This window comes from Pseudorca crassidens, chromosome 14 (genome assembly GCF_039906515.1).
Source record: "Pseudorca crassidens isolate mPseCra1 chromosome 14, mPseCra1.hap1, whole genome shotgun sequence".
Lineage (NCBI taxonomy): Eukaryota > Metazoa > Chordata > Mammalia > Artiodactyla > Delphinidae > Pseudorca > Pseudorca crassidens.
The window spans coordinates 10,919,352-10,932,406 of record NC_090309.1 but is presented as its reverse complement, the minus strand read 5'-3'; the positions used below and the strand labels follow the sequence as shown (position 1 = coordinate 10,932,406).

Here is a 13,055-nt window from a genome sequence, read left to right as displayed (position 1 = left end):
TACCTTATAATAAATCCGGGCCACCAAACCCCGCTGAAGAACCCTTCATGAAAATTGACTGCTTTCAACAGAAAGGCGAGATTACCGACTGTGTCCATGTTAAACGCCAGGAAACTGAAGGAAAAACACAGTGACCATCATTATTACTTTGTCCTCACCAAAGAATTTCAATTTGAAAGAAATAGTGTTTGTATTTTCAAAAAGAATTTCCTCCCAATAGATAAGTAGTGTAAGTACACGTAATCATCCCCTTGCATCTCTTACTTGCTGTATTTTGTGCCTCTTCTCGCTATTTTTTGGATGAATGCTTGGATCTAGTTATTCTATGTGGTCATCCTTGTGATATAAGGATAATTTGGTTTACTGCTTTTTCCACTTATGGCTTTTTTAATCTTTTAAAGAATATTTTATTTAGCTTTTAAAAAAAAATTTACTGAAGTGTACCTGATGTACAATATTGTATGTTACAGGTGTACAATATAATGATTCACAATTTTTTTTTTTTTCTTTTGCGGTATGCGGGCCTCTCACTGTTGTGGCCTCTTCCATTGCGGAGCACAGGCTCCGGAGGCGCAGGCTCCGGAGGCGCAGGCTCATCGGCCATGGCTCACGGGCCCAGCCGCTCCGTGGCATGTGGGATCTTCCCAGACCGGGGCACGAACCTGTGTCCCCTGCATCGGCAGGTGGACTCTCAACCATTGCGCCACCAGGGAAGCCCGATTCACAATTTTTAAAGGTTATACTCCATTTAGTTATTATAAAATATTGGCTATATTCCCTGTGTTGTACAATATATCCTTGTAGCTTATTTTATACCTAATAATTTATACCACTTACTATTGTATTAAAATAGTGTTTAATATTTTACATAGTCTTCCTTCATTAACAGCTATATAATTTTCATGAAGTAGGTTTATAATAATTTACCCAACATTGTTGGACATTTGTTATAACAGTGATTATAAATGAATAGTAGTAGTCAAATATATCTGTCACAAAGTACTTGGCAATGAATAATATTTCTCAAATACATTATGTATTTATTGCTAACTATTGCTGTGAATTATTCAATAATCTCAATAATTCTGTGATGTGGATACTACAATTAACCAATGTACAGTTGGGAGAATCTGAGGCTCTGCAAGATTCAGTAACCTGCTCAAGGTCACAGAGGCAGAACACGTTCAAGCTCAGTGTTGTCTCAGGGGATGCCCGTATTGAAGGGAAGAGGAGCCCCAGAGGGCAGTGAGAGGGGTGTGGACAAGCGCAGGGTAGAGCGTGTCACAGAGACGGTGACTTTCTTCAGCAGGAAGTAATTTCCATCTTCCCCATATGGCAAATGAGGAAACTGAGGCACATGGGAGTTAAGAGATTTAGGCACAAACAGACTCAAAACACCCAAATCTCCCTCAAAAACTCTTGGAGCTTTTCATCATTCAACTCTGCCTTTTGGGGTGATTTTGTCCCCCTAACCCTCCATGAAACTTCTGTCTTTCGAACTTAGAATTAACTAAGGAGTTAATTCACAGTTAGGGTTTCCCATATCTCAGCTACCCCTTTGCCCTCCCCTTCCCCCAGATCTTTGGGAAGTAAGTTATTATAAGACCCAAATAATTTAGATTCTCTTTAATTAAAATTTAAAACCTACACGTAGCTTGTTGTTGCTTAATCAGAAGCCACAAGAGAAATATTAAGAAGCACTGATACAGTGCTTTTGAGAATCATCCTCCATTTAGACAAGTAAGATGGGAGGTTACTTACATGCCAGTTACACGGTAATTTAAATTATATCAATACTTATTCTGAATCTAGTCTTTAGAAGATTGGGTTTCTGTTTCAAACTATTTCACAAAAGCTGTAAAGAACTTTCATATTCTACTGAAAAGCATGTTTTAGTCATTCCAGGGACTGTTACTATGAAACATGGAGACTGTGAATGTTGTTATTAGAAACTACCTTTCCTGGGATATTTATTGTAGAACGCTGTCCACCTGAGGTTGTGAACAGCATGCACCACAGGAAGTGGACTTCATCCACCCACCCTATCATAGTCACCTACCAAGCATGACTGTGCCACATGGCTCTAGGAGCTCACCCAGCATAGAAGACTAGGCAGAGTATCTTAAAAGTAGGAAAATCACTAAGGGCAACCTCCTTGTATTTCACAAGAAGGTCAAAATGACTCTAAATTTAAATAAAATTTAAATTAAATTCAAAGGTACATCATGAGTCATCAGGAAGCTGTAAATGGAAACCACAATGAGGTAGCATAATAAATCCACCAGAATGACTGAAACTAAATAGACTGACAACTTCAAATGTTGACAAGGATAAGGAGTAACCAGAACTCTCATACTTGTTGATGGACTGTAGAACCGTAAAACCACACTGGAAAAAGTTATCAGTTTCTCATAAAACTAAATACACGTAACCCATGACTCAGCAATTCCATTCCTACTATTTGCCTTAGAGAAATAAAAACACATTCATGAAAACACTTGTATACAAATGTTCACAGAAGTTCTGCTCAGAGGAGTGAAAACCTGTTAATATCCGAGGTGTCTACCTGTCACGAGAATGGAAAACAATACAATCATACGCCAATAAAATGGACAACCTAGAAGAAATGGATAAAGTCCTAGAAACGTATGCTCTTTCAAGACCGAATGAAGAAGAAATAGAAAATATGAACAGACTAATTATGAGTAATAAAATTGAATCAGTAAAAGAACCAAACAAACTAAAAAAACTCCCAACAAACAAAAGTCCAGGACAAGGTGGCTTCATAGGTGAATTCTACCAAAAATTTAAAGAACAAGTAACACCCATCTTTCTCAAACTACCCCAAAATATCGAAGAGAAAGGAACACTTCTGAACTCATTATATGAGGCCAGCATCACCTTGATACAAAAACCAGCAAAGATATTAGACAAGCGGAGGCCTTCAAGATGGTGGAGGAGTAAGATGTGGAGATCAACTTCCTCCCCCAAAATACATCAGAAATACATCTACATGTGGAACAACTCCTACAGAACACCTACTGAATGCTGGCAGAAGACCTCAGACTTCCCAAAAGATATATATATATTTTTCCTTTTTCTCTTTTTGTCAGTGTGTATGCGTATGCTTCTTTGTGCAATTTTTGTCTGTATAGCTTTGCTTTTACCATTTGTCCTAGGGATCTGTCTGTCAGGGTTGTTTTTTTTTTTTCTTTTTTTTCGGTACGCGGGCCTCTCACTGTTGTGGCCTCTCCCGTTGCGGAGCACAGGCTCCGGACACGCAGCCTCAGCGGCCATGGCTCACGGGCCCAGCCGCTCCGCAGGATGTGGGATCTTCCCGGACAGGGGCACGAACCCGTGTCCCCTGCATCGGCAGGCAAACCCTCAACCACTGTGCCACCAGGGAAGCTCCGGGGTTTTTTTTTAGTATAGTTTTTAGCACTTGTTATTATTGGTGGATTTGTTTTTTGGTTTGGTTGCTCTCTTTCTTTCTTTCCCTCCCTCCCTCCTTCCCGCCCTCCCTTCCTTCCTTCCTTTCTTTTTTCTCCTTTTTCTTCTGAGCTGTGTGGCTGAAAGGGTCTTGGTGCCCTGGCCAGGTATAAGGCCTGTGCCTCTGAGGTGGGAGAGCCAAATTCAGGACACTGGTCCACAAGATACCTCCTAGCTCCACATAATATCAAACGGCGAAAACTCTTCCCAGAGATCTCCATCTCAACACTAAGACCCAGCTCCACTCAATGACCAGAAAGCTACAGCGCTGGACACCCTATGCCAAACAACTAGCAAGACAGGAACACAACCCAACCCGTTAGCAGAGAGGCTGCCTAAAATCATAATAAGGTCACAGGCACCCCAAAACACACTATCAGATGAAGTCCTGCCCACCAAAAAGACAGGATCCAGCCTCATCCACCAGAACACAGGCACAAGTCCCCTCCACCAGGAACCCTATACAAAGCACTGAACTATCTTTACCCACTGGGGGTAGACAGCAAAAATAACGGGAACTACGAACCTGCAGCCTGTGAAAAGGAGACCCCCAAACACAGTAAGTTAAGCAAAATGAGAAGACAGAGAAACACACAGCAGATGAAGGAGCAAGGTAAAAACCCATCAGACCGGGCTTCCCTGGTGGCGCAGTGGTTGAGAGTCCACCTGCCGATGCAGGGGACATGGGTTCATGTCCCGGTCCGGGAAGATCCCACGTGCCGTGGAGCAGCTGGGCCCATGAGCCATGGCCGCTGAGCCTGCGTGTCCGGAGCCTGTGCTTCACAACGGGAGAGGCCACAACAGTGAGAGGCCCGCGTACCGCAAAAAAAAACAAACAAAAACAAAAACCCATCATATCAAACAAATGAAGAGCAAATAGGCAGTCTACCTGAAAAAGAATTCAGAGTAATGACAGTGAAGATGATCCAAAATCTTGTAAATAGAATGGAGAAAAGACAAGAAACGTTTAACAAGGACCTCGAAGAACTAAAGAGCAAACAAACAATGATGAACAACACAATACATGTAATTAAAAATTCTCTAGAAGGAATCAATAGCAGAATAACTGAGGCAGAAGAATGGATAAGTGACCTGGAAGATAAAATAGTGGAAATAACTACTGCAGAGCAGAATAAAGAAAAAAGAATTGAGGACAATCTCAGAGACCTCTGGGACAACAGTAAATGCACCAACATTTGAATTATAGGGGTCACAGAAGAAGAAGAGAAAAAGAAAGGGTCTGAGAAAATATTTGAAGAGATTATTGTTGAAAACTTCCCTAACATGGGAAAAGAAACAGTCAGTCAAATCCAGGAAGTACAGAGAGTCCCATACAGGATAAATCCAGGAGAAACACGTCAAGACACATATTAATCAAACTGTCAAAAATTAAATACAAAGAAAAAATATTAAAAGCAGCAAGGGAAAAACAGCAAATAACATACAAGGGAATCCCCATAAGGTTAACAGCTGATCTTTCAGCAGAAACTCTGCAAGCCAGAAGGGAGTGGCAGGACATATTTAAAGTGATGAAAGGGAAGAAACTACAACCAAGATTACTCTACCCAGCAAGGATCTCATTCAGATTCAAAGGCAAAATTAGAACCTTTACAGACAAGCAAAAGCTAAGAGAATTAAGCACCACAAAACCAACTTTACAACAAATGCTAAAGGAACTTCTCTAGGCAGGAAACAAGACAGAAGGAAAAGACCTACAATAACAAACCCAATACAATTAAGAAAATGGTAATAGGGACATACATATTGATAACTACCTTAAATGTAAATGAATTAATGCTCCAACCAAAAGACACAAAATGGCTGAGTGGCTACAAAAACAAGACCCGTATATATGCTGTCTACAAGAGACCCACTTCAGACCTAGAGACACATACAGACTGAAAGTGAGGGGATGGAAAAAGATATTCCATGCAACTGGAAATCAAAAGAAAGCTGGAGTAGCAGTTCTCATATTAGACAAAATAGACTTTAAAATAAACACTATTACAAGAGACAAAGAAGGACACTCCATAATGATCAAGGGATCAATCCAAGAAGATATAACAATTGTAAATATTTATGCACCCAACATAGGAGCACCTCAAAACACAAGGTAAATGCTAACAGCCATAAAAGGGGAAATTTACAGTAACACAAGAAGAATAGGAGACGTTAACACCCCACTTTCACCAATGGACAGATCATCCAAAATGAATTAAACAAGGAAACACTAGCTTTAAATGATACATTAAACAAGATGGACTTAACTGACAGTTATAGGACATTCCATCCAAAAACAACAGAATACACTTTCTTCTCAACTGCTCATGGAACATTCTCCAGGATAGATCATATCTTGGGTCACAAATCAAGCCTTCTTAAATTTAAGAAAATTGCAATCATATCAAGTATCTTCTCCGACCACAACACTATGAGACTAGATGTCAATTACACGACGAAATCTGTAAAAAATACACACACCTGGAGGCTAAACAATATACTACTTAATAACCAAGAGATCACTAAAGAAATGAGAGGAAACCAAAAAATACCTAGACACAAATGACAATGAAAACATGACAACCCAAAACCTATGGAATGCAGCAAAAGCAGTTCTAAGAGGGAAGTTTATGGCAATACAATACTACCTCAAGAAACAAGAAAAATCTCAAATAACCGAAATTTACACCTAAAGCAATTAGAGAAAGAACAAAAATACCCCAAAGTTAGCAGAAGGAAAGAAATCATAAAGATCAGATCAGAAATAAATGAAAAAGAAATGAAGGAAATGAGAGCAAAGATCAATTAAACTAAAAGCTCGTTCTTTGAGAAATTAAACAAAATTGATAAACCACTAGCCAGACTCATCAAGAAAAAAAAGGGAGAAGACTCAAATAAATAGAATTAGAAATGAAAAAGGAGAAGCAACAACAGACACTGCAGAAATACAAAGGATCATGAGAGATTACTACAAGCAACTACATGCCAATAAAATGGACACCCTGGAAGAAATGGACAAATTCTTAGAAAAGCACGACCTTCCAAAACTGAACCAGGAAGAAATAAGAAATATAAACAGGGCAATCACAAGCACTGAAATTGAGACTGTGATGAAAAATCTTCCAACAAACAAAACCCCAGGACCAGATGGCTTCACAGGTGAATTCTATCAAACATTTAGAGACGAGCTAACACCTATCCTTCTCAAAGTCTTCCAAAATATAGCAGAAGAAGGAACACTCCCAAACTCATTCTATGAGGCCACTGTCACCCTAATACCAAAACCAGACAAAGATGTCACAAAGAAAGAAAACTACAGGCCAATATCACTGATGAACATAGATGCAAATGCTCCTCAACAAAATACCAGCAAACAGAATCCAACAGCACATTAAAAGGATCATACACCATGATCAAGTGGGGTTTACCCCAGGAAGGCAAGGATTCTTCAATATATGCAAATCGATCAATGTGATACACCATATTAACAAATTGAAGGAGAAAAACCATATGATCATCTCAGTAGATGCAGAGAAAGCTTTAGACAAAATTCAACACCATTTATGATAAAAACCCTCCAGAAAGTAGGCATAGAAGGAACTTACCTCAACATAATAAAGACCATATATGACAAATTCACAGCCAACATTGTTCTCAATGGTGAAAAACTGAAACCATTTCCACTAAAATCAGGAACAAGACAAGGTTGCCCACTCTCACCACTATTATTCAACATAGTTTTGGAAGTTTTAGCCACAGCAATCAGAGAAGAAAAAGAAATAAAAGGAATCCAAATCAGAAAAGAAGAAGTAAAGCTGTCACTGTTTGCAGATGACATGATACTATACATACAGAATCCTAAAGATGTTACCAGGAAACCACTACAGCTAATCAATGAATTTGGTAACTTAGCAAGATACAAAATTAATGCACAGAAATCTCTTGCAATCCTATATGCTAATGATGAAAAATATGAAAGAGAAATTAGGGAAACACTCTCATTTACCATTGCAGCAAAAAGAATAAAATACCTAGGAATAAACCTACCTAAGGAGACAAAAGACCTGTATGCAGAAATCTATAAGACACTGATGAAAGAAATTAAAGATAATACAAACAGATGGAGAGATATACCATGTTCTTGGATTGGAAGAATCAACATTGTGAAAATGACTATACTACCCAAAGCGATCTACAGATTCAATGTAATTCCTATCAAACTACCAATGGCATTTTTCACAGAACTATAACAAAATATCTCACAATTTGTATGGCAACACAAAAGACCCCAAATAGCCAAAGCAATATTGAGAAAGAAAAATGGAGCTGGAGCAATCAGGCTCCTGTACTTCAGACTATACTACAAAGCTACAGTATTCAAGACAGTATGGTACTGGCACAAAAACAGACATATAGATCAGTGGAACAGGATAGAAAACCCAGAGATAAATCCACGCACATATGGTCACCTTATCTTTGATAAAGGAGGCAAGAATATACAATGGAGAAAAGACAGCCTCTTCAATAAGTGTGCTGGGAAAACTGGACAGCTACATGTAAAAGAATGAAATTAGAACACTCCCTAACACCATACACAAAAATAAACTCAAAATGGATTAAAGACCTAAATGTAAGGCCAGACACTATCAAACTCTTAGAAGAAAACATAGGCAGAACACTCTGACATAAATCACAGAAAGATCCTTTTTGACCCACCACCTAGAGAAATGGAAATAAAACCAGAAATAAAGAAATGGGACCTAATGAAACTGAAAGCTTTTTCACAGCAAAGGAAACCATAAACAAGACGAAAAGACAACCCTCAGAATGGGAGAAAATATTTGCAAATGAAGCAACTGACAAAGGATTAATCTCCAAAATTTACAAGCAGCTCAATATCAAAAAAAACAAACAACCCAATCCAAAAATGGGCAGAATACCTTAATAGATATTTCTCCAAAGAAGATATACAGATTGCCAATAGACACATGAAAGGATGCTCAACATCACTAATCATTAGAGAAACGCAAATCAAAACTACAATGAGGTATCACCTCACACCAGTCAGAATGGCCATGATCAAAAAATCTATACAGAACAAATGCTGGAGAGGGTTTGGAGAAAAGGGAACCCTCTTGCACTGTTGGGGGGAATGTAAATTGATACAGCCGCTATGGAGAACAGCATGGAGGTTCCTTAAAAAACTAAAAATAGAACTACCATACGATCCAGCAGTCCCACTCCTGGGCATATATCCTGAGAAAACCATAATTCAAAAAGAGTCATGTACCACAATGTTCACTGCAGCTCTATTTACAATAGCCAGGACATGGAAGCAACCTAAGTGTACATTGACAGATGAATGGATAAAGAATATTGGCACATATATACAATGGAATATTACTCAGTCATAAAAAGAAATGATATTGAGTTATTTGTAGTGAAGTGGATGGACCTAGAGTCTGTCATACAGAGTGAAGTAGGTCAGAAAGAGAAAAACAAATACCGTATGCTAACATACATATATATATATACACACACACATATATATATATATGGAATATTTAAAAAAAAAAGGTTCTGAAGAAACTAGGGGCAGGACAGGAATATAGATGCAGATGTAGAGAATGGAGTTGAGGACATGGGGAGGGGGAAGGGTAAGCTGGGATGAAGTGAGATAGTGGCATGGACATATATACACTACCAAATGTAAAACAGATAGAGGGAAGCAGCCGCATAGCACAGGGAGATCAGTTCAGTGCTTTGTCACCACCTAGAGGGGTGGGATAGGGAGGGTGGGAGGGAGAAGCAAGAGGGAGGAGATATGGGGATATATGTATATGTATAGCTGACTCACTTTGTTATAAAGCAGAAACCAGCACACCATTGTAAAGCAGTTATACTCCAATAAAGATGTTATAAAAAGAAGATTTGTGTCTTTCATTGTAGGTAAATTCTACATAAGTAGAAAAACCTGTAACCAAATATTGAACTCTAGTTAATGATGCTCATACCAAATTATTTATTATTTAGAAGTATACTGATGTCTGCTGTTTACTTTGAAGTGCACCAGCAAAAGAAAAGATGAATTGAAGGATGGGTTGAGGGGTTGGTACAGGGGTACATATGTGATACAGTAATCACAGCCACAGGTTAAGAGTTGACTCTCTATGGTGAGTATATGAATGTTCCCTACAATTATTTCAATTTCCTTGAGTGTCTGAAAATGTTCATAATGTAAATGGCACAGCATTCAAGTACAGCACAGAAGCTTGCCTTTCCTCAGCCTCCACAGTCTCCTGGGGATCCACAGGCTGATGAGATCCGTGAGGGCTCCAGTGTCAACCCCTTAGGAGAGGGGGAGAGGCAGCACTCATTGGGACAAGAAAGGGCAGAACCAAGTACAGCCCCAATCAGAGCCAAGCCCTGGCCTCCTCACCTAGTCTCATGGAACCTTTCCAGTACCATGACTGACTCCCCCCACTGTTCAGATGAAGGCTAGCCTCTGGGGGTCCATACAAATGGCCGCCTACCTGGAGGGATTTCAGGGCACCAGGAAGTTCTCACCCCTTCTTTCCTCCTGTCCCCACCTGCTCATAGGTACTTCTCTTGTGAGTTGTCAATAAGACTGCCATCCAATGGCTCTACTTTCATGTAAGCTCCATGAAGGCTGAGAACCCACACTTACTGCTGTATTGTTAACACCTAGAGAAGTGCCCCATACACTGTGTGTGTGGAAACGTGTTGGATGACAAAGGCTTTTCTTAATATACATAAAAATGAGAGTAAGTAAGGTTTGGGGACTTAAGGAGATAAACACAGCCAGACTGAATCAGTAAAACCGGGATGTGTGGGAGAGAGAAGTGCACTGTTTTGGACGTTAATAACAGAGACAAAATAAATGGACTGGAACTTCCCAAATATTTACAATTGGAATACTGCCTTTGGCACATCTCAAGTCTATCTTGGAAGACTTGCTAGAAATATAGATTTGCATATCGGCGAGAGTCTGTTTTGCTTTCGAAATGATGGAAACAAGCCCTGCTCCGCTATCTGGAAGAGAAATGGAGGGGCAGATGATTTGTAGCTAGCTAGGGAACACGATTCCTGAATGGATGGAACTGATTCTGATGGGAATTGTACTGTTCTTTCAACTCCTTATATGTTGGAAATTTTCCAGCTAATAAATTTCGGGGAAAGCTATCAGCACCACAAAATGCCCATTCAGGGCTAGAAATATTAAAAAGATTCACTGACGTTTTAGAGCGTGCAAGGACAAACTGAGACAAAACCAAGGGAAACTGTATAAAATAAAAACTTAAAAAAAAAACACCCCCAAACCGAGCAAGACTTAAGTGAAACAGTCCTAGGATATGGGATCTGATGTTTCCAGCTTTAAGATAGACTACAGTTTGAATAAACAGGAACCTGAGCAGTAGTTTAAAAAAAAAAGGGGAGGAGGACAGAACGCAGGTTTTTAAAATTTCACTTCATGCCAACAGATATGAAATGTCCCATATTATATATATTGTGTTTTCCATGTCTTTTATTAGGATTGTAAGATTATACTTTTTAATGAATAGTTTCCTTGGAAATTAGTTCAATACATTTGGGTTATGAAGACCAAAGTCTCCCTCCAAATAAAAATAATAATTTTCAAAATGCACAAAAGGAAGAAGCACAATAAACTCCTCAAAAGTAGCACAAAGGAGGCAGCACATTTATGAACATAAATCAATAAACACAATTGAGAGTTTCTCAAGCATGCAGGGGTTATTTACCATATTAACTGATTAAAGAAGAAATATCAGAATAGATAAAAATCATTTGCAGTAAAATTCATCTACTAATAAGAAGAATATGTTAAAAATAACAGTAAAAGGAGCTTCTTTAGGAAGTAAAGTGTGTCTATCAAAAAACTTTAGCAAATGTCATTTTTTTTTTTTTTTTTTTTTTGCGGTACGCGGGCCTCTCACTGTTGTGGCCCCTCCCGTTGTGGAGCACAGGTTCCGGACGCGCGGCCGGGCCCAGCCGCTCTGCAGCATGTGGGATCCTCCCGGACGAAGGCACGAACCCATGTCACCTGCATCTGCAGGCGGATTCTCAACCACTGCGCCACCAGGGAAGCCCGCAAATGTCATTCTTAATAGTGAAATATTAAATTAATTCTTTTTAAAACCAGGGACAAAATACTTTCTCACAAAAAAGAATAACTGGAAAGGAAGAAAGAAAAATTCATTATCTGCAGATAGTAGGACTGTCTACCTCAAAGAATCTATAGTCACATTTAAAAGACATTTTTTTACGGTCAGGTTTATATATTGTACAAAATTCAACTGCGCGTATAATAAATCAGCAACAACAAAACCCAGAATTTTAAAAATATTCTTTTTACAACAACAAAATTCTAGTGTACCTAGTAATAAATCTGTCTAACGTTATACTATGTTTGAAAGAAATTTTCAAACTCTGGGAGACACTTGGGAGATTAACATTTCTGAGAGGAAGTTCGCTTTTATAAGCGTGTCAATTTTTCTGCAAATCTTCACATTTAATACACTTTCAAAGAAAATTCCAGTAGATTTTTAAAAATTGTGGTAAAATAAACATAGCATAAAATCTACTACCTTAACCATTTTTAAGAGTACAGTTCAGTGGCATTAAGTACATTCACTTGATCATGCAACCATCACCAATATGCATCTCCAAAATTTTTTCACCTTCCCAAACTGAAATTCTGTACCCAGCGAACACTAACTCCCATTTCTTCCTCCTCCTAGCCCCTGGTAACCACTATTCTACTTTGTCTCTATGAACTTGGCTACTCTAGATACCTTATATAAGGGCAACTATACAAAATTTGTCCTTTTGGTGTATGCAAGTTCTTTTTTTTTTTTGGAGGAACTTGACAAACTTAACTCTAAAACTTATGTGGACATGCAAAAGACCCAGAATAGCCAACAATTCTGAATTATATTTTAAAGGTAATAATATAATAATATTATATATAATAAGTACCATATAATACTATTATACTATTATAAACCTAGTGGAATTGAGATGGTGTATTGTTGAATTAAGAATATACAAACAGTCTAGGACCCAAATAGCCCCCAAATGGACTCCTGCATATATAAAAGTTTAATAAATGTCAGAGGGGACATTCCACATCACTTGGGAAAGACAGACAATTCAGTATATGGGGCTGGAACAACTGACAATCTCTACAGGAGAAAAAAAAAATGAAATTAAATCCCTCCCTCACACCACAGACAAAAGTTTCTAATGGATTCAAGAGTTAAATGTGAAAGGTGAAACTCTCAAACTCTCAAACTTTAAAAAGTGTATATTTCATGACATCAAAGACAAGATATGGAAAAGATTGATAAACTCAATTGTAATTTAAGAATTTTTGTTAATCAAAAAACACCATAAAGAAAATATAAGACAAGCCACAAACTTGGAGAAGAGAACTGTAACATCTAAAAGTCAATAAGACTAAGACCAAAAAAAAAAAAAAAAGAAAGAAAAATTGGCAAAAGGCATGACAGGCATTTCACATAGGA

At 38.4% G+C, this 13,055-nt stretch overlaps 1 protein-coding gene across 1 annotated transcript in view; it reads right to left on the bottom strand.

Annotated features, from left to right (window-relative positions):
• Positions 1-13,055, bottom strand: part of ACOXL (acyl-CoA oxidase like) — a 365,696-nt gene that overhangs the window by 114,352 nt on the left and 238,289 nt on the right. Inside the window, 2 exon segments of the mRNA XM_067704360.1 lie at positions 4-47; positions 50-114. Coding sequence (XP_067560461.1) covers positions 4-47; positions 50-114 — 109 coding nt within the window.